This window comes from Moschus berezovskii, chromosome 10 (genome assembly GCF_049115385.1).
Source record: "Moschus berezovskii isolate FMDL1 chromosome 10, NW_MosBer_1.0, whole genome shotgun sequence".
Lineage (NCBI taxonomy): Eukaryota > Metazoa > Chordata > Mammalia > Artiodactyla > Moschidae > Moschus > Moschus berezovskii.
Window position 1 is genome coordinate 94,419,586 of NC_142469.1, and position 27,992 is coordinate 94,447,577.

The 27,992-nt window shown below is 45.6% G+C and overlaps 1 protein-coding gene across 3 annotated transcripts in view; it reads left to right on the forward strand.

The window, feature by feature from the left end:
• PPP1R14C (protein phosphatase 1 regulatory inhibitor subunit 14C) overlaps positions 1-27,992 on the forward strand; it is a 124,577-nt gene that overhangs the window by 39,187 nt on the left and 57,398 nt on the right. For all 3 annotated transcript variants that reach the window (XM_055432802.2, XM_088840823.1, XM_055432800.2), the window contains one exon: positions 380-1,652. In XM_055432802.2, the coding sequence (XP_055288777.2) occupies positions 1,341-1,652 (312 nt within the window). In that variant the 5' untranslated portion in view covers positions 380-1,340. The remainder of the gene's footprint in view (positions 1-379; positions 1,653-27,992) is intronic.

The following is a 27,992-nucleotide window of genomic DNA, read 5'->3' on the forward strand; positions in this document are numbered from 1 at the left end:
TTGGACTGCAAGGAGATCCAACCAGTCCATCCTAAAGGAGATCAGTCCTGGGTGTTCATTGGAAGGACTGATACTAAAGCTGAAACTCCAATACTTTGGCCACCTCATGAGAAGAGTTGACTCATTGGAAAAGACACTGATGCTGGGAGGGATTGGGGGCAGGAGGAGAAGGGGACGACAGAGGGTGAGATGGCTGGATGGTATCACCAACTCAATGGACATGAGTTTGGGTGGACTCCAGGAGCTGGTGATGGACAGGGAGGCCTGGCTGTGCTGCGGTCCGTGGGGTCGCAAAGAGTCTGACACGATGAGCGACTGAACTGAACTGAACTGGTTGTATAAAGTTGTAAAAGTAGTCTCTGCTGTTTTATTTTCCTAGCTAAAATGAGGTTGTTTGGCAATGGCATTGAGAGAGCAAAGGCGGCCGTGCAGGGAATACTACAATACCAGAAATGGAAGACCGGCAACCAGCAGGGGCTCACAGAGAAAGATTTGCGTCCCCAGTCTCTTGCCCAAGGAGAGCGAGTCTTCTGCCCTTTAGATATGAAGATACCTCATGCTCTGCCTATGAAGAGACACAACCCGGTGTAAGAGGAGAAAAACTGGGCTGGAGAGTATTTTTCGGGCTCGGGATTGGCTCGTGGCACAAACATCGCCTGGTCAATTTTCTCACGAACCGAGGGAGAAAGCGGCAAGCATAGGGATGGGTGTTTGGAGCGGTGGGGTGGGGCCAGGAGGGGAGAGACACGTCCCCGCCCTCCCAGGAGGCGGGAGGGAGAGGAAAAACCTTTGCCAGGGACCTGCGGCTCCGGCCCTTCCCGCGTCGCCTGTCCCCCCGGCGATCGCCCGTCCCCCGGTAGCGCTGGCCAAGGCCGCGGGCGGCGGTGGGTTTCCTGCGCCTCGGGTCGGCGGGAGAAGAGCAATCCTTGTGTCCCGGGGGACAGAGCTCGGCCATCCGTGCAGAGGACCATCCCTGGCAGCAGACCCTCGCCCGTCCTCCCGGTGTCCACACCCCGGCGCCCGCGTCGTCTGCGCGCACGCATTCGCTCCGCCGCGCGCAGCTCCCACGCCCCTGGCTGCTGCCTGCCGGGCGCCGGATCCGCCTCCCCGGTTGGACCGGGAGGGTCGGCGGCGGCGTCTTTAAGACTGCTTCCCCGCCCCTGCCTCCTCCCCGCCCTCCCCCGCCCGCGCTCGTGCAGACCTCCCCGGAGCCAGCGGCGGCGAGGAGCAGGTGCCCGCGAAGCCCTCGCATGCCGCTGCCCGGCCCGCGGTGGTAGCGGCGCCCGGCGCTCCGCCTGCCCTCCTCCGGGCAGCACTTCGGCTCCTAAGCGCGCGGGGACATGTCGGTGGCGACGGGCAGCAGCGAGGCGGCCGGCGGGGCCGCAGGCAGCGGTGCGCGGGTTTTCTTCCAGAATCCCCGGGGCGGCGCCGGCGGCAGCCCGGGTTCGAGCAGCGGCTCGGGCTCCTCCCGGGAGGACTCGATGCCCGTGGCCACCGCGGCTGCCGCCGGGCACGTTCAGCAGCAGCAGCAGCAACAGCGGCGCCACCAGCAGGGAAAAGTGACGGTAAAATACGATCGCAAGGAGCTTCGGAAACGGCTCGTGCTGGAGGAGTGGATCGTGGAGCAGCTGGGACAGCTGTATGGCTGCGAGGTACCTGGGCGCCGGGCCGGGAGGGTCGCGGGGCGGGGAACGGGCTCGCGCACCCGGTCGTGCTAACAGAGGAATTCTCCAGGGCTCCCGCTCCCGGCTGCGCGCCGCCCTGGTTCCTGGGGACCGAGGGCTGGGAGCGGGACGCGGCGCGTTCTCTCCCCAGGGTGCACTCTGGTGCCAGGGCTCACCCTGCTTAGGTTCAGCTGCTGGGGGCCCCGTGATGATCGTGGGGAGGTCGGGTCTTGCTCAGCGCACTGCCTTTCTCCCAAGCCCGGGCTCTCGTCCGCTTCAGCTGCAGCTTCCCAAAGTGGGGCTCGGAGGGCTCACCCAGCTGCGCGCAAGAACAGGACTCCCTGCTAGGATCCTGGCAACCCCGAGTTTTGTGGAGAGGGAGCAGGGAAGAGACTGAAAACCGCTTCACCGAGAGGAGAGGTTCTGGGGATCCCAGAGCCCCGCTGCGTTCTTGAAATAATATCACAAAACCATAAGCTGAACGCGTTCCCTGTTCCAGCCAGCCCCGACGCGTGTCTCCACGATTCTTCCTTGCCTTACCAAAGCTGCACGCGTTGAGCTTTGTTGAAGCAGGTTTCTTTCTTCCTGCCCAGTTTCAGTTACTCCCGTTGATGGGCGCCGAATGAGAGCCTTGGGCAACCTGGAAGGGTGCGGGGTGGAGGAAGGGAGCCTGCGGGTGTGCTGGGAATTCCCCAGCTCCCCCTCCGCCGCGACATTTACTTCCCACAGTTCAGGGGCTAAGCCTGTACGCAAGTCTGCCGCGTAAGGAGAAATGGTTGATGTGTTTTTGGAGAAATATTAAGAGCAAACTGTAACAAAACTGTGCTTACCGAAAAATGACCGAAGCTAAAATGCTCTCCCAGGAGAGTCTTTTTAATGGCAGTAATTGTAAATGAAGTATTCTACTTTTCTTGAGGGAGTGGAGTTTGGAAAGGGTGAATGGAGGGAAGAGGGTTAATAATTAAGGATATGGCTTCTGAGTTAAAGCTGGGTTTGCATTCATCCGGCTGTTACCCTCTTCAGCAAAAATGAAAGCCAGATGAACCCACTGGCTTTTCCTCTGGTTTGGATTTCACACATTTTATGGCCTATTGTGAATACATATTTTCCTTAATATTCTCATCGCGCGAGGAAAATGCATTCTCATTACGGACTCCTGATGAATGATTATGATATAATGAAGCTTGACTATATGACTAATGGGCTTGTAAAAATATATTGTTCCTCCAGCCCAGCTCTTATAAAAGCATTTTAATTGCGTAAATAAAAACTGGCCCAAACCGAAAGGGTTTATGGTGTTTTATAAGCAGGAAGTTGGCAAAACTCTTTAAAGAAACAATATATTTGATTTCAATGGGATTACTGTGGGAGTGGATGGAAGACTCAGTTTTGCCTCTGTAGAATCCAATTAGTTTTCATTTATTTCATAGTAGTCTTTATGCTCCATTTTGGGTTTAGAGAAGATTTGGGTTAATAGAGAAACTACTGTTGAAATTAACTATGCTTTAGTAATGTTCCTTTTATGGCAGACCAATTACATGTAGCTTGGGAAAGATTTCCAGCCTCTTTTCAAGGTTGGTAAATCATGTATTTTCAAAATTCTTCTGAGTAACTGGTTAAAAAAAAAAAGAGGAAGATTGAATGCTCATTGTATTAAACATTTCAGACCTCCACATATAGCAAACAGATAAAGATCTGAGAGGTTTTGTGGTAAAATGACACAAGATGTTATATGCTGCTGGCTTGTTATTAAAATGTGCCAGGTATTTCTATTCAAGTTGCTTGTTCTGTCATGTTAGGTTGAAGAGCTATAAGTCATGTTGGCAATTTATAAATACTATGCTGATGCTACACCTTCACTGAATAAAAAAAAGTCTGTGGACTAATAAGTAGCCATATAAAGGACTGTCTTCTTCCATCTCTTTCTCCACTAGTAGGGCTCTATTTTTAGCTTCAGTTCTCTGGTCTGGTAGCCTTTCCTTGCTGATAGTTTCAAGTATTTCAGCCTCTGGTGTGTAAATTGAGAAGGACCTAGCTGGTTTGTAGCTCTGAATCTCCTGAATATGAAGGTTAGTAAATGGCCAAATGGTGTGTGTGTGTGAAATTGACATGGAAAGCCAACTTGCCAGACTTCAGCTCAGCCAGAGGCTTGAGCGGTCTGCCAGGTTCGGGGCCTTCTAGATGAACACATATGTAATTTCAGAAAAACTTGTATCAGGCAGGTCAGCAGTTAGATGATCTGTCCTTTTCAGAATAGGAAATAATGGTCTTTTAGAGTGCCAAAAAGTGTGATATTTTAAATTAGAAAGGAGTGGGGGGAAAGAAATGCACAGAATAACTTCCTGGCTATGGTTTTATCTAGAAGTTTGCAGTGGCCAATCAGTTTTGTATAGAGAATAACACAAAGAGAATTTATGGAGTGCTTCTGTTAGGTCCCAGGTGTTGTTCTAGGCCCTTTGTGTGCACTGATTCATTAGTCTTTACAACAACCCGTATGAACAGGGTGCTGTTATCCTCTCTGTTTTATAGATGAGGAAACTGGGAGACACAGCAGAATTAAAAGGCTTTCCCAAGCTCCATAGCTGGTGGATGGCACTGGGTGGCTGACATGGACTCTGAGTCCATGTTCTAACCACCAAACCTGCTTCTAACTCTGCAGGGTCCTGTGTAAGAAAACAGATGGAGGCCTCACAGCACGTGTCTGAGTATTTAAAAGTCATGAATCAAGCTACTGAGTATTTCTATAAAATGTGTTCTCTCCTCCTACCTTGACAACTGTATCTTCAAAATGACCCAGAAAACGAGGTTTGAACTTGAATTCCCAGATCTCCCAGAGCTCAGAACTGATCAAAAGAACCTTTCCCTGGCCCAGGGCCTGCTTTCTTTGGCTTTTCACCTGTGATACCATCCTGCCTGGTGAATGGCATTGTGTCTACTTGCACGTCCAATCTGTCCACACCCTCTGCCACCCCCTAACCGTGCCTCTGGCTCCAACCAAGGAGGCCCGACCTGAAAAGAGCTGGTTCATGCCTTGGAAGTGTCTGGGTATTTGATCAGGGGATGCTGGGGACTTGAAGTGTAGCCTAAAACCAGATGGAGGCTTACCGGTCCTGGATGGGTAAGTCCACCTGGTACTCTGCAGGAAAATGCCTGTGGCAGGAGTGGCCCAGGGCTGTGAACCCTCTTACACAGCCTAAACATAGTATCGTTAAATAGCACAGCCTTTTGGATATAAACATAAATGTCTTTATAGATTCTAAAATGATTATGTTTATAGTTATTTTCAATTTCATCTACTTGTGCAGGTAGTTACATTTTCACCTAAGAATTTGATTATCCTGGAACTGCGAGGTTAACTCTACATCAACATATAAGGATTTCTGTTTTAAGACATTTTCATATCTCTCCCAAACCCTGATGGTTTTGAAGAGCATTTGATATCTGGCATAATGTCTACTTTGACGAGTATTGCAAGAGGACTTACTGTATAAGTGATGTCAATTTTTCTCATCTTGCCCAGCATCAAGATAACATCGGTACTTCCAGTTTTGCAATTTGATTTGCTTTGGAAATAAAAGCCTGTTTATAATCTCAGTTTACTGAAACCCCTGCAGCAGCCTAGGTATAAACAGACTTGTACGTGGAGGGCATCCCCTGGTGATCCTGACTGTCCATTCAGAAGGACTTTTCTTTTGTGGCATCTGTCTGCATTTTTTAAAAAAATATTTATTTTTTTAATTGAAGGATAAAGGCTTTACAGAATTTTGTTGTTTTCTGTCAAACCTCAACATGATGTCTGCATTTTAAAAAGTGGTTTCTGGCACATTACACTTTTTCATCTTCCCTTACTCCCTACCATCTTCATTCTATAAATCAGTGGTTCTCAAAATATTTTGATTGTGGCCCTAGAAAGAAATTCCCTTGCTTCCTGATACCTACACTGACACATGGATGGATGCAGAGATTCACAAAGACCAGTTAATATTACCTTGTACACAAAAGAAACATTACCAACTTAATATAAAATGCATGCATGCATGCCAAATCGCTTCAGTCATGTCTGACTCTTTGCAACCCCCGTGGACTGTAGCCTGCCAGGCTCCTCTGTCTGTGGGATTCTCCAAGCCAGAGTACTAGATGGGTTGCCATGCCCTCTTCCAGGGGATCTACCTGACCTAGGAATCAAATCCACGTCTCTTAAGTCTCCTGCATTGGCAGGCAGGTTCTTTACCACTAGTGCCATCTGGGAAACCTCTAATGTAAAGTATGACTTTATTAATATTTAAATACAATATTCTATTCTATTTAATTTATCAGAATTGCTGGCTATGACCCTCTAAATTGATTTCATCACACATCTGAGGGGTTGTGACCTGCCATTAAAAAAGTACAGCTCCAGAAAGGGAAACACTTAAACATATTTAAGAGACAAAGCTAAAATTTGTTAAGTACTTTCTGTATCAGGTATCCTAGTAACAACCTCTGATAGTCCCATTTCATGGATGTGGAAACTGAGGCTCAGAGCAGTCTAGAAGTTGCCTGAGGCCCCTCAGCTGGAATATAGCAGAGCAGGGCTGTGTCCAGAAAGCCAGACGTACCCTAACCACTGCTTCCTGAGATGGGACAGTACCTGGCACTCTCTGTGAACCCCTGTAGGTTGCCTGCTCCCAGATGCAGCTGTGGTAACTTCTGGGTTGACTGATGTTGCATGTAGAGGGACACAGGTGTCTGTGGGTTTGTTCCTGGATCAAGCCTTTTCTTTTCAGTTCAGGTCCTTAATTTGTTCTCAACTCCCACTCTACAACATCAAATTAGCCTGCTTTGCTGGAAGGTAGAAACTGCTGTCTAGAAGATGGTTTGTGGATAATGTGGTGAATCCCCATTTATGTAGCTATTTGAAAATGAATCAGCTTTTCAACAAAACTGCTTTAAATACCAAGGAGGAAGGGGGGATGGGATGGATTGGGATTGACAAATATACCCTACTATGAAGTGGGTTGCCATTTCCTTCTCCAGGGAATCTTCCTGACCCAGGGGTCAAACCTGGGTCTCCCGTGTTGCAGGCAGATTCTTTACTGTCTGAGCCACCAGGGAAGCCCCTAACGTATAAAATAGGCAACTAATGAGAACCTACTGTACAGCACGGGGAACTCTACTCAGTGCTCTGTGACCACCTAAATGGGAAGGGAACCCAAAGACAGGGGATATATGTATACATGTAACTGGTTTCACTTTGCTGTGCAGCAGAAACTAACACAGCACTGTAACACAACTATACTCCAATTAAAAAAAAAAAAAGTTGCTTAAAGAAAACACCATAAACTCAATCTGTAAAATATTATGGAATAAATTAAACATGTTTAAAAGTCTATGAATAAAAGAATTCGAAATTGCCAAAGGCTGAAAAGAAAACTGTGCTTAACAAGTTCCCTTTGGAACAATGGTTAGGGAAATCTGATGTGGAGGCAGTGGTTAAAAGAGTAAATGCTTTGAAGTGAGGTGAACCTGAAAGCTTCATTGGCCCCTGCATTGAGTAGTGCTGAGATGAGGCAACTTCCTTATTAACTTCTGAGCCCCACTTTCGCCTGCATTTAAGGGAATCATCCTGGCCCCTTGGCGGGGTCGTTTTGAGTTCTGAATGGGTCAGACCCTGGAGCTGGAACTTAGTCAGTGTAGTTTGAACCACGCATGCATGTGTGTTCGGTCAGTCAGTTGTATCCGACTCTCTGCGGCCCCATGGACTGTAGCCCCCCAGGCTCCTCTGTCCATGGGATTTTCCAGGCAAGAATACTGGGGTGGGTTGCCATTTCCTCTTCCAGGGGATCTTCCCACTACATCTCCTGCTTTGGCAGATGGATTCTTTACCGCTGAGCCTCCTGGGAAATCCGTTCAGTTCAGTTCAGTTCAGTCGCTCAGTCGTGTCCGACTCTCCGCGACCCCATGAATCACAGCACGCCAGGCCTCCCTGTCCATCACCGACTCCCGGAATTCACTCAAACTCATGTCCATCGAGTCGGTGATGCCATCCAGCCATCTCATTCTCTGTCGTCCCCTTCTCCTCCCGCCCCCCATAACCAGCCACTAACTGTTGGTCATTCTCTATGATACAGGAAAGCAGGAGTGGGGAAGAAAATGAAGTCTTCATACCTAGTTGGTGGTAGAGTTTGGAGATGGATATGGGGTCAGAGGTGTTGGTGTGTCTTTGAACTTGAACATGAGCAAATATCATTCCCCACCACCACCTTTTTCTTTCCTAGCACCTTCCTTATTGTGGAAGTCCTTGTGAATTTTCATTTACGTGGAGAGAAGTTCCTGTGTTTGACTTTTTGCGACCGCATGGACTGCAGCAAGCCAGGATCCTCTGTCCTCCACTATCTCTCTGAGTTTGCTCAAATTCATGTCCATTAAGTCGGTGATGCTCCCTAGGCATCTCATCCTCTGCCACCCCATCTCCCTTTGCCTTCAGTCTTTCGCAGCATCGGGTTCTCTAGGCATCAGCATTTGAAGGCAGGGTTGATTTTCATTTTCTTCGTCTGTGTCCCTAGTAGGGCTCAGTTCTTCAACCATTAAGCATTAGCATGAATGATTGAAAAAGGAGCAACCTTCAGAAAACTTTTGAAAAGTCATTGATGCTTTAGTCCTGGGTCATTTAGCGGCGCTCCTTTATCATACTTCTGGCTATGGAAAAATACTAATCTAGGGTTTTGTTAAATAGCCATCCATATCAAGCTCTTGCATCTTTACTGTTGGATTTCAGCATTTTTGGATATACACGTACCTTCGTTGACTTATTTGCCGTAAATAGGAACTTAAAGGCAGTAGCTGCAGCTTGTTGATTTCTACGCTTAGGTTGAGAGCGTTCTTTGGAAAACTGAGCCTCTCCCTCCGGCGTCCTGTGCACTCTGCCTTTGCTTCTGCTGTGCCCTCGCCACACTCGCCTCCCTGCCCTTCTCATCTCCGGCAACTGGTTGCTTTCTATCTTCTGTTTTTCTCCCGCCACTGAAACAACCTGGCTTCCTAGGGTCCCCTTGCTCACCTCAGAGCTGTCCTCTCTTTCCATTTGGAGGGCACAGTGAAGTCTGTTTCATTTTCCACGTGGTCTGCACACCATGTGCATAATTGCGTTTTGTCGTCTCCTCTCCTGTCTCTTGTCTCCTGCACTTGGCTATTTCACACCTTCACCTGGCTTTGCAAGGTAACTCTCCTGTTACCTGAACTGCCCCTTGCACCCTCCCATGTTCAAGCCAGTCCAGCTGCCCTCCCAAGCAGGCTCTTAATTACTCTCCTACCTGGGCTGCTTTTTCAGCCTCTCCTTTTCACCCCAACACACACACAAGGTGCAGTGTTTCTTTTTGTTACCAGCAACCCCTTACCACAAAAATGCTTTCCTTTTTCAATCCTGTACTTCCTTTGATTGTGGCCCTATCTTCTCCTTCCCTTACTATTTTTCCAGATCTTTCTCCTCCATGACACCACTGTTGATCCATCACAATCTGATGTCGGCTTCTGCCATGGTTTCCCTGAGAATCTCCTTGCTCTTCGATCCAGGGGGTTTGTTTGGGTCTCTATTTCATTGACCTTCTGTGGCCTTCAGGGCCCTTACGCATTTCCTTGGGAACCCCTTTGCTCTAAGCAGATCTCTCCTGGGTCTCATCCTAATCACTAATGACTCTTCCAGCCTCTTCTCTGCATTTTCTCCCTCTGCCTTCCTCTTCAGCGCTGTCACACCGGGTCTGTCTTTGGGTCTCTGCTCTATTCTCTCTCTTTTTCTTCCCACTGCTGCGTCCTCTTTCTGGGTGATATGAATATCCCTGTGGCTTCAGTCGCTGTTCATATACTGACAGCTCTTCAATCTCCATTTTTAGCCCTGATCTGTTTTCGGAGTGCCAGACATATTCAGATGCCTGGTGGGAGCCTCATCCTCTGCTGCTCTGGAGCTGAGTTTCTTGTCATCCTCTGCAAACCTGCCCTCTTCCTCGGTTCCCTCGGTGAACGATGGGCATGCTGTCCGCAGATGTCCCCGCCAGAATTACGCTGGCTCCCTTCTCTGACCTCTCCCTGCGGGTCACACCCTGCAGTCAGGAGACCTTGTGGATGTCTGCTCCTTCGAGCCCTGGAATCTGACTGCGTGGCTTCTCACTGCCACCACATTAGTCCAGCACCTTATAACGTCCCGCCTGTATTGTAGCACAAGACACTTTGGTCCCTGTCTCTCAAACTCCTACCATGAGCACTAGACGACTCTCCCTCTACTAGTGTTGCTGGTATCACTACTTCTGCCATTCAGATACTCTCAGCCAAGAGCCAGGTGATGTATACATTTTACCTCCAACAGCCGACCCTGGCAGTAACTTTATGGGGTGGGAAGTATTACCTTCATTGCTTCGCATTATAGAGGGAGAAACTGAGGTCAGAGAAGTTGCTCCTTGTCCCTGTCCAAGGTCACGGTGACTCCCGAAGTCACATGGCCTCCATGCTGCCATTGCTCCCAGCAGCTGCTTGTCTCAGGTTCTTACTGCACACCTGATCCTTGCTGAGCCGGAGTTCAGTCCTTGCAGTCACTCGGGAAGGGAGGTCGAGAGACTGCAGTACAGACCTTGAGCCACAGGTCTCAGTCAGAGGCAACATCAGCTCATCAGAGGCTGGAGCGAAGCCCTGTCTCCGCTTCCTGGGCTGGGGTCTTCTCCTCTGATCCCTCACCTCCAGCTCTCCCTCCCCACGGGCGCTTCGGAGCCCCATCCACGTGGCTGGAGTGTTTCCAAAATCCTGACCTGATCTAGTCACCCCCATAGCCTTCAGGGTACAGCTTGAGACAAAGCTCAGGCGTCCCATCTCTTGTCCCAACCCCACCCCAGCTTCTTCAGTTATCAACCGAGATCCCAGAGCAGGTGAGGCGGGAACCCCGTCCCCCTTGCCTTCCCCCTCTGCCCGGGTCCCCTCTCCCTCCCTTCTCCTCCTCCCCTGTCTGCCCCTTACCTGTTCTCCTCCAGGAAGCCTCTGTGACAGGTGCTGTCCCTGGCAAGCTGGCCGACAGGCCTCTGCCTGCTTGTGCCTACCCGTGTCTCAGCACCTTTCTGTAATCCTGTCCCTTGGCCTTGCTGCCAGCTTCGTAAGGGTGGAATCTTGTGGTCCCTGCATCCTGGGTGGCCTTTTCATCCTGTCTGCACTCAGGGACCCAGGACCCGGCTGTCAAGTGAGTGAAGCACAAACTGGCCCTGTAGACCATTTGGCAGCATCTTCTGGTGCCATGCATTTCAGAAGTACATAACCCAAATTAAGTGTATTACTGTAGTATGACTCTGCCTGTATTAAAAACCTGCTCTTCTTGGGACTTCCTTGGTGGCCCAGTGATTAAGACTCCACGCTTCCACTGCAGGGGACTTGGGTTCAATCCCTGGTCAGGGAACTAAGATCCCACATACAGCATGCAGCATGGCCAAAAACCCCCACAAAAATCCCAAAAACATTCTCTTCTATCATTGATGAAGTTTTGGTTCTTTTTCATGGCTAGGAATTATATCCATGTAGGTTGTTTTTTTTTTTTTTTGCCTGGAAAATTCCATGGGGAGAAGAGTCTGGTGGGCTACAGTCCATGGGGCTGCAAAGAGTTGGACATGACTAAGCAACCCAGCACACAGTTTTTTGAAACTGTGAATTAAAAGAGTATCATGATGGAATAAGGCATTGATGCCTGGGTCATAAAAGTCTTCAAAGGGAGTAATCACACATTACTGCCATTCTTCTCTGTAATTTTAAGTTTTCATTATGTACAAGAATATTACTTTGTTTGCACAGTAATTGTTCACTTCTTTGGGAGTGGAGATGCTTGCTGTACTGGGAAGAGGTGAGGGCTTTTCCAGCAGCAGATAAGATTCAGAGCGACAGGCTCACACATGTCTTGATGGAACAAGGAATGAAAGCCAGGATTCCTGCCTCTGCTTAAAACTTCAGGCCAATAAATTCTCACCAGGTTTTTCTTAGTCAGCACTGGCATTTTGGAAATCTGTTCCACTGGGTAAAAGCTGAGAAAAAAGGAGACCAGAGTGTGATTTAGTCTCTAAAGCATCACTTTATGGTTGAGGATAAAATGATCACAGAAGGGTTTTTCCTTTTTGAAAGAATCCTTGGGGCAAACTGTGGAAAGACTTGTGGAGGGCAAGAATATTCATTCATTCATTCATTCCAACAGACATTTGCATCGATGGGGAAAGAGGACTAAGACGCCATCATCCATTTAAATTAGGTAAGAGAAAAAGAGAAAGTAAAGGAACCCTGTCCATTACAGGAGGAGAATGGAGGCATCCACATAGTTGGAGGTCCTTTGATGGTAGCAACTCTCTCCTGCTTGCAGTTGAATATGTGTTTTCAATACATTTCTTTACTGTCTTTTCATACTGCTTATGGGGTTCTTGAGGCAAGAATACTGAAATGGTTTGCCATTCCCTTTTCCAGTGACCACGTTTTGTCAGAACTCTCCACCCATCCATCTTGGGTGGCCCTGCACAGCATGGCTCATAGCTCCATTGAGTTCCACAAGGCTGTGATCCATGTGATGATTTTGATTAGTTTCTGTGTTTGTGGTTTTCATTCTGGAGGCTGTAGAATTATAGTTCTTGCTTCTTCTGTCTGTCATAAGGGTGGTGTCACCTGTATATCTGAGGTTATTGATATTTCTCCCGGAAGTCTTGATTCCAGCTTGTGCTTCATCCAGCCCAGCATTTCCCATGATGTACTCTGCATATAAGTTAAATAAGCAGGGTGACAATATACAGCCTTGATGTACTCCAACAGATTTTCTGCCACCCTTATGGCAGAAAGTGAAGATAAACTAAAGAGCTTCTTGATGAAGGTGAAAGAGGAGACTGAAAAAGCTGGCTTAAAACGCAACATTCAAAAATCAAGATCATGGCATCCAGTCCCATCACTTCACGGCAAATAGATGGGGAAACAATGAAAACAGTGGCAGACTATTTTCTTGGGCTCCAGAATCACTGCGTATGGTGACTGCAGCCATGAAATTAAAAGACACTTGCCCTTTGGAAGGAAAGCTATGACAAACCTAGACAGCATATTAAAAAGCAGAGACACTACTTTGCTGACAAAGGACTGTCTAGTCAGAGCTATGGTTTTTCCAGTAGTCATGTATAGATGTGAGAGCTGGACCATAAAGAAGGCTGAGGCCCGAAGAATTGATGCTTTTGAACTGTGGTGTTGGAGAATACTCTTGAGAGTTCCTTGGACTGCAAGAAGATCCAACCAGTCAATCCTGAATACTCATTGGAAAGACTGATGCTGAAGCTAAAGCTCCAATACTTTGACCATCTGATACAAAGAGCCGACTCATTGGAAAAGACCCTGATGATAGGAAACATTGATGGCAGGAGGATAAGGGGACAACAGAGGATGAGAAGGTTGGATGGCATCACTGCCTCAATCAACGGACATGAGAGCAAACTCTGGGAGATAGTGAAAGACAGGAAAACCTGACATGCTGCAGTTCATGGGATCCCAAAGAGTCAGATATGACTTAACAACTGAACAGCAACAACAAATTTACTGCCTAGTGGTTGTGTCCTTCTTCCTTTACTCTAAGCCTGTTTTCAAGATTATCTTAAATTCACTGACATTATAATATAAATGATTAAAAACATGTTATCTTTCATTTTAATAGGAAGTAAAGTCTTAAGAGAAAGTCATCATTTAATAACTGAACTTCAGGAATGAATAAACAGGGCAGGCTGTATCATTTATGGGCTGTGGGACCTTGTTGGTGTCTATGAAATCTATGACTCAAAATATGTTTCTAATATGATGTTGTGGGAATGACCTGGCCTCTGTTCTAGTGGGGGGCCCGCTTACCAGCCAGACGACCTTGGCGACCTGTCATATTCATGACAGGCTTTTGTTTTCAGGTTTTCTTTCCTCATCTAAAAAAAAAGGGGGAGGATGATCTTTCCTTGGCTTATCTTTAGAGGTTCTGTAATAAATTCGGATATGCAGTGGAGAAAAGGAGGTTTATTAAAGGGAGGGTGATGCTGGAAGCAGTCATAGAGGGGCTTCCCTTTCAAGGCAAACCCGAGACAATTAGCCTAGTTCACCCAAAGATCATCTGATTTCCGTAGTCATTTCAGTAGCTAAAGTGAGTGTCTTCATCCTTCCTTTGCATAGTCTCTTGTGTGATGCCACTTGGATGGGAAGGATCAAATTGAGAAGGCTTTTAAAAAAAGAAAAACCCTCTTTCGCCCTCCAGTACTTTCCCCCTACCATTGACTTCCAAGTTGAATTTGAAATCTAACGGTGCAGATACTCAGAGCTACTCTTATCAGCCTATTTTTTTGCATGTAATTGGGCTAACCTTTAAGAAGAGCTGGCGTATCTGACTTAAAGCTTTTAGGCATATAATTTTTAATATTGGCTGTTAGGGACTTTTCCAGTTCTAATTATTTGTCCTTTATCTTGGCAGCTCATAATTAACTAATGGTGGTATTTATTTTAACTTGAGGAGGATTTGTGTTGAGATATAAAATGAGCATTCGAGAGAGACAAGTGCGGCAGATTTAGGAAATAAATTTTTAAAAAGGCGAGGAGCATAAATTAGCCTAAATAGGAGGCTGAAGAAATCTGTACTCAACAAATTAATTTTCACTGGGGAATTTATTCCTGGAGTGTCACTTTATAGTTAGATTTAGAACTAACCTGACAGGATAGAAAAATGAAATTAAGATTTTTCATAGACAGTTCTGGTAGAAAATGGAAAGCAGAATTGATTGCGCTTTATAATATTGGTTTATTTTGTTTTATGATAGAATCCATAAAGCCCCATCAGATAATCCCATTCAATCCATGCAAAAGCTCTGTGATATAAGTAGTCATCCTATTTCTAAATGAGAAAATTGAGTCTCAGAGGGGCTTAGTAACATACCCAAGTTTAAATTGCCAGTAAGAAGAACAAGACTCAGACTCAGAAGCAGTTCTTGGAAACCGTGAGCATCAGTTTCACCTTCACCCCCTAATCATTTCCATGTATTCTAGCATTTTTGACCAATACATCAGGCAAAGCTTTTCTGCTTAATTTATTTTATATATTTTCAAATATTCAGCATCTTAGTTGAACAATTTATAGCATTCTGTCATTTTTCAGATGAATCATTTACTGGACTCAGCTGTTTCTTTAGAAAAATTCAAATCCAGTAGTTTTCAAGTCTATATCACAGTTAAGTGTATCACTTATTTTGTTTTGCCAGGTTTGCTCGAGCAGTTAGTATTGGTGTTCTTATGTTCTCCATTTATCCACTTAAATGGAGTTTTGAAGTAAAAAGTTGGAAACTCACTTTAAATAAGCCATAGGATACACAGTAGGTATTTTATCCTTCATATTTGAAAATTCCAAATATTATCTTTGATGTGAAGTAAAGAAATAATGCTTCTTCCAAATAAAATGCGAAAAATCCCAAACAGTATCTTCTGCTTCTGCTGAAGAGTGCTTTTGTCCTGAGCGCTGCGGTCAACCATCTGTTCATTTCTTTCATGTTTTCTCAGCCAGTAGTACTACCGACAGAGCTGCTTTATTCATTCTGCAAATATTAATTGTTTCAAGGCAGGCAGGTAAAGTGTTGCATTTTCAGATTGGTAAAGATGACTTTCCGGTTCTCATGAGCTAATATTGCCCATCACAGTTCTAATTAGTCAACTGGTTTTTCTCCTGTTTGTGATGGGGTGTGGCAGCTCTTTAACAAGTCGAAAGAAAATGAGTCATTGATTGGGTGCTAAAACATGATTATGCTTGCTATAATGATAACACTCTACAAATATTACAACTAAAAAAAAATAACATGTACTATCTCTGGTAGACAAGTGTCTTTTGTTAAGCTAAAATATTCCATTTCTTCATCAAGCCCAGATGGCTCAGTATTATAGGAATCTTATGCCAGAAGCAGTTGATATGGATGGATGTTTAGATAATGAAAGTGTGTGAGTGTGTGTGTGTGTGTATCTAGGTAAACAGACCATCACCCAAACTAGCCTGAGACTTTAAAAGCATTTAGTTGACAGTCACGTCTCAAACTTTTGGACTATTCCCACAATAAACTTCAGAGAGGGATAGTAGGCTGCCTTTAATACGTGGAAGATCTGTCAGTTGAGTTCACTCATTATTCTAAAGAGGAACTAGTTTATTTATCCTTGACACCGTACTATAAATTGCCTTGCTTAAAGCAATTTAGAGCAGTCACGGAGGGCAAAGAATGGGATAGAGAGAACATACGAAACCTGCAAAGTGCAACCCAAATTCTCAAGCCAACCATTATGACTAAGACACTATCCTACTCAGCTGCCTCTACGGTGCCAGCTTGAGTTCTGAGCAGCCCTGGTGGGCGTGCGTGTGAGTGAGCAACCCCTTTACCTCCTCTCAGGAGCCTCCATCCTGCTGCTCAAGGAGGGACTGACTTCTTCATCTTCAGCCTTTCCTTCAGAAGTCACAGAGCTGGACACTGAAAATCTGTGCATTTCATGGTATGGAAATGATGCCTCAGTAAAGTGCCAGACACACATACACAGAAGACTCTCCCTGTTTCTTCCTCTCTTTGCCCAGATCTAAGGTCCCCTGGAGAAGGGCATGGCTGCCTGCTCCAGTGTTATTGCCTGGAGAATTCCTTGGACAGGGGAGCTTGGTGGACTACAGTCTATGGAGTTGCACAGAGTCGGACACACACACAAGGAGCTTGTCTACGCCTTCTGCTCACCCCAGCCCACTGTGTGGTTGCCTCTCCTCTCCACCAGTGGGGCTCATGCCCTCCAGGGCGCCGAGACCCTCATGCCCATCTCACTTCTCGTCTTCCGTGCTCTCAGCAATCGTTCTCTGCCCTGCTTTCTGGAGCCTCTCCACCCATTATCCATCCATCAGTCATCCTGCCCTCCGCCCAGCCTCCCATCAGTCATTTTGGCATCCATCTCTCCCTCTTTCCAATATCCATCCACCAGTCCTGCAATCACCTTCTGCTGGGCCCACTTAAAAGTTTATAGATTTACAGAAAAATTATGACTGTAGTATTCCAAACTAAAGTTGACAGACCTTAGTTTCTTGGTCTCCAAAATCACTGCAGAGATCTGCAGCCATGAAATTAAAAGACGCTTGCTCCTTGGAATTAAATCTATGGCAAACCGAAAGAGCATATAAAAAAGCAGAGACAGTACTTTGCTGAAAAAGGTCTGTCTAGTCAAAGCTATGATTTTTCCAGTAGTCATGTATGGATGTGAGAGTTGGACCATAAAGAAGGCTGAGCATGGAAGAATCGATGCTTTTGAATTCTGGTGTTGGAGAAGACTCTTGAGAGTCCTTGGACTGCAAGGAGATTAAACCAGTCAATCCTAAAGGAAATCGACTCTGAATATTCACTGGAAGGACTGATGCTAAAGCTCCAATATGTTGGCCACCTGATGTGAAGAGTCAAGTCTTTGGAAAAGACCCTGATGCTGGGAAAGATTGAGGGCAGGAGAAGGGGAAGACAGAGGATGAGATGGTTGGATGGCATCACTGACTCGATGGACATGAGTCTGAGGAAACTCTGGGAGATGGTGAAGGACAGGGAAGCCTGGCGTGCTGCAGTCCATAGGGTCGCAAAGAGTCAGATATGACAGTGACTGAACTGAGCTGAGCTCCATATACTCTGCAACCAATTTTACCTAGTAGCAACATCTTAAATTAGTGTGGTACATTTGTTACAATTAATGAGCCACTATCAATACATTATGTTAACTAGAACTCGTACTATATTCAGTTTCCTTAGTTTTTATGCAGAGCCTTTTTTTCTGTTGCAGAATTCACCCAAGAGACCATGTTACATTTAGTTGTCACGTCTCCTTAGATTCTTGACTGTGGCGGTTTCCCAGGTGCTTCTCGTTTTTCATAACTTTGACAGTTGTGTGAAGTACTGTTAGGTATTTTGCAGAATGCCCCTCAGATGGGACTTGTGTGATGTTTTTCTCATAATTAGACTGGGATTATGAGTTTGGGGGAGGAAAATCACAGAGGTAAAGGGTAGTTCTCATCACATCCTGCCAAAGGACTTCTTATCAACAGGACTTATCATTGCTGATCTTGATCTTGATCACCTGGCTGGTATAGTGTCTGCCAGGTTCCTTCACACCTAAGGAGGAGGTGTGAAGGAACTTATGCTCCAACTCCTTATATTTCTACATAAGTTATATGGAATTCTTCTGTGTGGGACATTCGTCTCCTCTCTCCCACTTGTTTATTTAGCCAATAATTTGTTTAAATCTATGTGGGCTGTGGGTATTTATTATGTACTTTGGGTTAAAATTCATTCCTTCTGTATTTATTTTATTGCCTGAATTGTTCCAACTTTGGAAGCTGTTTCAATTGGCTCCTTTGTTTGTATGTTTGACGTACTCCCCTCATTGTATGTGTGTGTGTGTGTTTGCATGTGTGTGTGTTTTTGTGTGTTTAATACTTCTTTACTCTCTGGTGCTACAAGATATTCCAAGTTCATCTTGTGCATTTTTTGCCCTAGGCATAGAATCAGCCATTTCTACAAGGAGATTTAGTTCCTTTCGTAGAAGAATGGTATTAGAACCCAAGACATGGATGCTAGGTGTGGCTCCTGGGGTCATTGTTTCTAGGGTCTGTCAGCTGTCAGAGTGAAGAAAGGTATGTGTGTATAATAACTATCATATATACATAAATCTGTAAATATTTCTATAGGTAACCAACCATCACTCTATATTAAGCCAAACATGAGTTCAAGGTGATGTCTCCAACTCTAATCCATTACCACATGCATTATTCTAGCCTCTTTCTCTTGCTCATCTGTACATTTTTATTCCATCGGTGAGAAACTTGAGGTTCCCACCCCCTGCCATCCGTTCACTAATTGTGCAGTGTGGCATACACGTACAGCAGTTATCAGAATTGTTACCCATACCCCCGTGGGAATTAGCTTTCTCAACTGGAGTGCAGTGTTTGTGCACAGTTCACTTTGCATTTAGTGTTATAGACTCTACTCATTTCCAGGTGCTTAGATCAGCACCTCTTCCCCACACCTCTTTCAATGAGGTTGTTTCATACATTTGTAATATAGTTAGATTGATTTTGCCATATTCTGCATTCCATTTTGGGGTTACCCAAACTCTTAAGTGATTATTTATTTTATTATTATTATTTTGGCCACACCATGCAAGTCGCGGGATCTTAGTTCCCTGACAGGGATTGAACTTGTGCCTCCTGCAGCATGGAGTTCTAACCACTGGACCATCAAGGGATTCCCTTAAAAATTTTTCTTGAAACTTGTACATCCTAAATTGTCCTTTGTGCTGTAAAGTACTTTGTGTTTTGACAAATACATGATGTCATGTATTCACCCTTACAGTCTCCTATAGAATGTCTTCATCGGGCTGAAAAATCTCCCATAATTTACTCATTCAATCTTTTCTGCTTCCCCCTGAGCTCCTAACAACCACTGATCTTTTCACCATTGCCATAGTTTTATCTTTCCTAGATGTCACATAATTGGAACCACGTAGTATACAGCCTTCAATCTGGCTTGTTTCACTTCAGTTCAGTTGCTCAGTCGTGTCCGATTTTTGAGACCCCATGGACTGCAGCACGCCAGGCTTTCCTGTCCTTCACCAACTCCTGGAGCTCACCCAAACTCATGTCCATCAAGTCGGTGATGCCATCCAACCATCTCACCGTCTGTTGTCCCCTCCTCCTCCTGCCTTCAATCCTTCCCGCATCAGGGTCTTTTCCAATGAGTCAGTTCTTCGCATCAGGTGGCCAATGGATTGGAGCTTCAGCTTCACTCCTTCCAATGAATATTTAGGATTGATTTCCTTTAGGATTGACTGATTTGATCTCTTTGCTGTCCAAGGGACTCTCAAGAGTTTTCTCTAATGCCACAGTTCAAAAGGATCAGCTCTTCAGCACTCAGCTTTCTTTATGGTTAGCAACATGCATTTAAGATTCATCTACATCTTTGACTTGATAACTCATTTCTTTTTATAGCTAAATTTAAATATTCCTCTGTGTACCATGATTTGTCCATTCTATTGAAGGGCAACTTGGTTGCTTCTAGTTTAGGGGCAATTATAAATAAACCTGGCATAGACATTTGCTCACGGGCTCTTGAGTGGTTATAAACTTAAAATCATTTGGGTAAATAAGCCAGATGTAGTTTTGAGTGATAGAGATACGGGTAGTAGGGACACAGCAATGAACCAGAGAGACAAAGTCCGTGTGCTCCAGAACCAAATACCCGTGAGTAAAACAAAATGGTTTCAGCTCGTGAGAAGTGCTGTGGAAGAAATAAAACAGACTAATGGAAAAAAGAATGAATGAGTGTGCCTAGCTTGCTGGTAGCGGGGGTGGCCTCTCTGAGGAAGCTCATTACATTTGAACCAGGACCTACACACAATGAGAGTTGACACCAGCTGTAAAGACAGGAGAGGAGGAGACCCCGAGGCAGGATGGACCTTGACATAATCAAGGGACTCGGGACAGAAAAAACTGTGAGACGAGAGCATGAGTGAGAGTATTTTTTTTAAAAAAAACTTTTTCACGTAGTATAACAGACAGGTACACAAATCCTCAGTGTACGGGCTGATGAATTGTCTCAAATTGAATCCACCACGATTCATCCAGATCAAGAAACAGAACATTGCGAGTACCACAGGAATCCCTGTTGTACCCTCTTCCCATCGTTAGTATACCCCCACTCTTGCCTGCAAGGGCGAATGCCTCTTTAAATAACTGATTTCCTTTTTTAAATAACTTCTATGCCTTTTAAAATAAGTTTTATGTCTTTTGTTCAGCACTGTGTTAAATACATCTAAGTCATTGCATGCCATTGAGGTTTATCCATTTGAGTTGCTGTACGGTGTTCGATGTATGAATATGTCACAGTTGTTTTTTAATGTGTTCTGCTTTTGGTGGGCATTGGGGAGGTTTCCAGTTTGGAATTATTCTGAAGTGAACTGCTGTGAACATTATTGCACGCGTCTTTTGGCGAACATATGTCTGCATTTTTGTTGGGTGGTATACACGGCAGTGAAATTGCTGGCTTACAGGGCATACATATGCTCAGCTTTGCTAGATATTCCCAGACAATTTTCCAAAGTAATGGCGGTGACTTACATTCCCACTAGAGTATCTGAAAGTTCCAGTTGTTTCACATCCTTGCCGTCACTTGGTATTTTCTCTCTTTCATTTTAACTATCTGTTAGGTATACAGTGTTTCACATTGTGGTTTTATCTGCATTTTCATGAAGTTCTGGAGAAGGCAATGGCACCCCACTCCAGGACTCTTGCCTGGAAAATCCCATGGACGGAGGAGCCTGGTAGGCTGCAGTCCGTGGGGTCACTAAGAGTCAGACACGACTGAGCAACTTCACTTTCACTTTTCACTTTCATGCATTGGAGAAGGAAATGGCAACCCACTCCAGTGTTCTTCCCTGGAGAATCCCAGGGATGGGGGAGCCTGGTGGGCTGCTGTCTCTGGGGTCGCACAGAGTCGGACACGACTGAAGCGACTTAGCAGCAGCAGCAGCATCATGAAGTTCAGTCCTTTTTTATGTTTATTGACCCTCAGGGTATTCTCTTTATGAAGTACCTGTTCAACTCTCTTGCCCATTAAAAAATAAACTTTTGATTGAGTTGTCTTACTGATTTTTATGTATCCTGGATACTAATCTTCTATGCATCCTAGATGTCAGTCATTTGTCAGAAATATGTAGTGTATGTATTTTCTCCCACTTTGTAAGTTGCCTTTTCCACTTTTGTAATGTCTAAGTTTTTTGATGAACCGAAGTTCTTAATGTTAATATTTTCCTGTTTACCAGTTTTTTTCATTTATACTTAGTGTATTTTGCATTCTGTTTAAGAAATCTTTGTCTGCTCTAAGGTCATGAAGATGTTCTCCAATGTTATCTTTTGGATCCTTTGTTGTTTTAGTTTTTATAATTATATCCATAATCTACCTGAAATTGATGGTATACTATAGACCTCAAGATTCATTTTTTTTTCCCTTTGGGACATCCAGTTGACCCAGCCCCATTCATTGAAAAGCTCATCCCCTTCCCCACCGTGCTATAGTCACGAAACAAGGGCCTTGTGTGTAGGGGGCTATTTTAGATTCCGATGGTGTGTTTTCTTCCTGGGTGGGATCTTCCCATTGTGCTTACTATATTCCGTCTTCCATTCCTGGCACAGTGGCCTACACACTGGAAATAGTCAGTGGGTTTCAGCTGGTTGATGGTCAGGCCTGAACTTGCCTTTTCAGCAAGAGTATGTAAAATCCCTAGGTTCAGACTCAAAGAGAAGGTTCTCAGATTTGATTTTAGAGAAGACTTGCCTTGACAACTTGGTTTTATTTCTTCAACTGGTCCAAAGATGGTTTTAGACAAGTCCTATGGGCCACAGTCCTAGGGAACGCCAGTTAGCTTCAGACTAGTCAGTAGGACTTCATCTATTAAATCATTCATCCAGTCATCCACCCAATTAATATTTGTTGTGGGCCTACTGTGTGTCAGGCCTGAAGTAGAACTATGAAATTATGGGATTCTTTCCAGAGTTTCTGTTTTTTATTTTAGAGCATTTGTTGTTTCTTTCTTTATAAGTTAAACATTCCAGTGTTAGGAGGGTAGTTTTTGGAATTTTCTATTTCTGGGGTAGCTTTGTTGTTCTATTATAGTTATTTAAAAATTTTGTATGTGTGTGACAGTTTGGGTAAACAGGCCACAAGCCTATGAATTAGAGCTTTTATGTTGCTATCAGAATATTTTAAAACAAAACCCTACAGAAGAAAAGAGAGTAAACAAAAACATTTTAAAGCACATTATTTCATCCAGTGAATTTAGTGAGCGGTGAAATATATTTCTTATTTTCAGAATTCAGTGCCAGTATAAAGACCACATTCAGAGGAGTAGAGCTGTGCCTTTTCAGGAGACTGGCATTGTGCCTAGCAGGGGGAGTTGGTGTGGCACAGCAGGTGGGTCTCATGCTAGTGCCTGCCCCTCATAGCTGTCCACTGGCGACCTGTCAATTGATGGCTTCTCCGTGGCCACCATCTTGCTCCATCATGCTGGGGCTGAGGTTCATGCCCCAGGGCCTCTCTGCCCCTTGCCTCCCTCCTCCAGCGATGTGATCGAGGTGGGGTGTGTTCAGCAGATCCTGGAAGCTGGAGCCAGTTCGCTCCCCCCACCCTGCCCCGCCCCACAGTAGCTGCTGGAAGGTGGGGCCGCCTCTGCCAGCATTTTCTTGGCCACTGCTCCTGTTTCTGGTGATTTCCAGTTCCAACTGCTCAGAGCCCTTTGTGGACACTGGGACAGGCAGCCCCGGGGCTGGGCCAGGGCTGGCTCTGTCCTCTGCTCCAGGAAAGAGACAGAGACGAGCCAGAGAACTGGGTGTCCATGCTCTCGACTATCACTTACAGACAGGGCTTTGGTTCCCTCTCTTATGTACTGAACGCAGGCTTTTTATTTTTCTTTTCTTTTTTTAGTTTGTCTCCATTGAATGTTTTCACCTACTGAGTGAAACCTTACCTCTCTGGAGGTCACTCATTTGGAATACAGAGATGCACCTGGAAGAAAGCAGAAGGAGTAGATTTGGGAAGCGAAGGAGCTGCCCTGGAGAGTCTGTTCTTTCTTCTTTGGAGGAGCTTGTTTCCTCTTCCTTTAGCCACGGTTCTAACAAGCTTGATTTCTTAGTTCATTCTGATTCAGAAGCCACAAAGTAGGCTGCTAGATGTAAGTACTGGGAGATGTAAGTACTGTCTCGAAGTGACAGCTGACGGCCTGACAGTAGGGGGTTGATAGGGAAGCTATAAAAAGCTCAGGAGGTTGGCGCCATCTTCCCACAAGACAAAGAACTCTGTGCGTGCCGGTGGCCTGGAGGGTGGCAGCCGAACGCATAGGACGTCTGACCCGAGTTATCAAGAAAATGTTCAATGCTGTCGACAGCCTCTGCCTCAGAAGGCAGGTGCATTTAGAGCAAAGTTTAGAAAAAGTGTCAGTGTTGGTTATCTGAAATAATTTGCTTGCACATGTAGAGCCACTCTTTTCCCCGGGACACTAAATAGATAAAACACTCCTCTTTCTCCGTCTTCTGGTCTCTCCCCCTCCGTTCGCCCTGCCCCCTTAGCCCCCTTCTTGCCTTCCTCCCACCCTTTCTCTGCCCCTGCCTCTCCGCCTTGTCTTCCCCCTCCCAATTCCTCCTGATTCCTTTTCCCTTCCACACTCTCTCTCCCCATCACCTTACCCCACCCCCCAACACAGTTTGGATGGACAGAACTGCAAAGATCGTATTAGTCTTTCTCATGTCCGCATTCACTCAGCTTCCTCTGGTGCTAACGTCTTGTAATCTAGTACATATAGCCAAACTAAGAAATCAACCTCAGTGTAATCTTAATACTCTTAACTAAACTACAGTTTTTATTCAGATTTCCTTGTTGTTCTCCCCCTAGATTAGGTCCTTTTTCTCTTCCAAGACCTAATCTAGACTATTTCACTGTATTTAGTGGAGTTTGGTTTTGCCTTCTCCTCTCATATTCCTCTCTCTGAGCCACCAGGGAAGCCCGTAGAGGATGAGATGGTTGGATGGCATCACTAACTCAGTGGACATGAGTTTGAGCAAACCCTAGGAGATAGTAAAGAACGGGGCAGCTTGGTGTGCTTCAGTCCATGGGGGTCACAAAAAGTTGGACACAAATGAGCAAGTAACACACACACACACTCCTCTACCCAACATGTCTTAGTATTTATAAGCCAATCAAAAATAAATGTGATGGCATTGCTCAGCTGGCACTTCCCATCTGCTGCCTGTGGTGTGGCTTCTTATGTATATGTGTCTTATCTTCCTAATTTGTCTCTAAGTTCCTAGAGGGGAGGAACATTGGTTCATAAGATATTGTGTCCTCCAAAAAGTCCAGCAAATGTTCTCTGTTGAATAGATGTGTTTTAATAAGTAGTGTGATTTCCTGGAATGTCACATGATGATCAGTAATGAAGGATTTGTCTTTTTGGTCTCATGCTACTTGAAACATACCATGAATGGTTTAAATGTTGCTAATGGTGCTACTGTGGCATTTAATCCCTATTGAGCAAATAATAAAACCCAAACAACATTGAGCCTTCTTCATATTAACTGTTTAACCTCTTAACAAACCTATGAGATGTGTGAACATGCTAAGTCGCTTCAGTCATGTCCGACTCTGCGACCCCATGGATTGTAGCCCACCAGGCTCCTTTGTCCATGGAATTCTCCAAACAAGAATACTGGAGTAGGTTGCCATGCCCTCCTACATGGGATCTTCCCTGCCCAGGGATGGAACTTGTGTCTCTATGCCTCCTGCATTGGCAGGCAGGTTTTTCACTACTAGTACCACCTGGGAAGTCCCTGGATACTATCACTGGCCCCATTTTAAAAAGGTGGAAGCCAGGCACAGAGAGATTCAGTAACTTACCGAGGGCTGCAGAACAGCTGGTGGTGGGGAAGGATTGTCCCCTGTGGGTCTCTTGGATCGGGTGGGGTCCTTGCCAGCAGGCGTCACAGATCCCACCGCCTCTTTCCATGAGATCAGAGTGATCCTGTACGAAGGATACAGAAACTTGACACATTGAGTGTATTTTGGAGAAAGTGAGTTTGTTTATATCATGGGTCTTTATAAATATTTAACTCTCTCTTCATGACTGCGCAGGAATTTCCTTGTAAAATATTACTTTGACCATAAAAAGCACAAATAAAGGTGAGCTCCCTAGCTTGGCATTTGTGGGCATTTCTCACTGCAAGGAAGTCACTTTGACATTTCCTGGGTGGTGGTTTGGTTCCCCCAACAGGAATGTAGGCGATTACCAGAACTCTTACTTTGTGCAGTTTGTTTGTTCTAAGGCTTAATCATTTTACAGCATCCAAACCCTGCGTTACTGGGTAACCATAACACACAGCTTTTGACTCTACAAGGTTTCAGGCTGATTGTTTATTTCAGCAGAAATGGTTAAAGTAAAACTCAGATGTCTTACTACTGGTATGTTTGGGAAAAGCAGTTTGTATCACAGTTTCAAAAAAAAAAAAAAATACTTGTGGTATTTTAATCACCATTTGGTTTGCTCCAGTGGGTCCTGAACTTTCTGAAGTTCTCCCGTTGATAACAGGATTTCTAAACCATCCACAGGTAAGTCACTAGTTACTCTAAGAAAGAATTTAAAACCCCTCTGGAAATATTTGGAGCTTTAACCTGTCACGGCCTGTGGGGGTCCTGCCCTTTCTTGTGGGTTTATCCTTTGATTGCGTTACCTGGTTTGAGGGGTGGGGGAGAGTTCTCTTGATTGGGAAGAACAAGAGGGTCCTTATTGGTCACTACTAGGTGACGGAGTGTGGGGCTGGGGTATGACGCTGACAGTCACCTGCTGACCAGTCTGGATAAGCCACCCTGGAGACTGTCTCCGTCTCTAAGGGGCACCCATGCTGAGTTGCTTCAGTCGTATCTGACTCTTCGTGACCCCAAGGACTGTAATCTGCCAGGCTCCTCTGTCTCTGGAATTCTCCAGGCAAGAATACAGGAGTAGGTTGCCATTTCCTTCTCCAGGGTATTTTCCTGACTCAGGAATCGAACCCGGGTCTCCTGCATTGCAGGCAGATTCTTTACCATCTGAGCCACCTTGGGAAGTCCCAAGGGGCACCCATGGCCTCCTTGAGTTACAAAATCAGGAATGGTTCCTAAAAATCAAGCTTAGAAAATTCCCTGGAAGCCTTGTAGTTAGGACTCCACGCTTCCACTATTGCAGGGGGCCCAGGTTTGATCCCTTGTCAAAGAACTAAGATCTCACATGCCACTTGGGGTGGCACTACCCCTCCCCCCAAAAAAAATAAAGGATGAAGAAGGATGCTTATGGTACCGTTTGTATCTGACTCCCTTGGGACAAGTTCCTCTTGTCTTGTTTCCTGTTTCAAGACAGTATCTTTTGGTTTAAACTGAACTTTCCCCTTGATTATCAGTCTTAGTGCCAAAGGGATGGTAGAAAAGCAGCATCCTGTTTCCGTCGGTGCAGACACTTAAAGGACCAAGTTCAGGCTCCATAAATGCAAGAACTTCCTTAGCTCTTGTGAAGAAGTTGTTCCTTGTCTAATTTGCGCTCTGCTTCTTTCTATGGATATTTCAGAGGATTAGTGGGTTGGTGTCATGGGAGCCAGTAGAGCTCTTCTGATCGTCTTCAACTAGTCCACATTCAAACAAAAGCTTTTCGGGTCAGAGAAGTGAGATCTTTCTTTCAAGCTGTTCCTGGTGGTGAGGTGCGTGTCAGGCAGGTCCCTACCATTGTGCCAGCATCTGGGTTCAGCAGAGGACTTGGAGGGGAGTCTGAATCGGGAGAATCCTGGTTGCTGTGTGGGGGACCCTGGGGGCGAGGCAGTGGGTTTTATGCTGACTGATAAGGCCCCTCAAGGAAGTGGGATGAAAGAGCTGCAGGAATTATTTAAGGTAAGTGCCATCCCAGGCAAGTGACCCAGCCATACCCTGTGTGTCAGCTGCTCTGTCTCTCTACTGTCTGGTTTCCCAAGTTCCTGACTCCACGTCCTGTTTGCTGCCTTCCTTTTTTTTTTTTTTTTAACCAGAAATTCTAATATCCGTGTTCCCAGCCTGCAAATGTGACCCTAGTTCCTGACAGATGACTTGCTGGGTTTTCTTGCGGATGTTTCAGGCCCTCTGGTGCCCTCTGAACATAGTTAAGCCCCATCTTGACGGTCAGCAGAGAGAACTCGGGCTGTGTCCCCGCACTGTGGATCGGCCGAGGGGAAAGTGCTTTCAGGTGAAGCATCTGGACACTTCCAGAGAAACTAAGGTGCACCGCTCTTTGTTTCTGCAAAGGGGTCTGGGGAGAAGAGAAGGAAACCGAGGTGATAGTTTGGGTCCATGTGTGGGTCTTACTCAGTGGCACTTTCAGGTCAAGTCTATATTGGGAAGGGAACTATCTTGGTAGATAAGAGGTAAAAATCCTTGCCGGGTGACCGAGGCCTGGACCCTGTCTGCTGACAGCAAAGAAGGGAAACCGGGTCATGTGAGGTGTGTCCGAGGGGCTATCAGGAGATGTGGTGATTCCACTGTAGGGATGGGGTAGCCCCCTGGTGTCCCCTTCTTTCCATCTTGCTGCCGTCTCTTCTCCTGTAGATGAAGGCAGAGGGTGGGTGAGGCAGAGTTACGGTAATTGGACCAATGGGACCTACATCCAGACACCAGCGGCCACGGTGACCCAGTGACCCTCCCAGCGGGTAGCTGGGACAGACCTCATTGTCAAGGCCCTGTCTCGGGTGAGGAAGATGGGCTT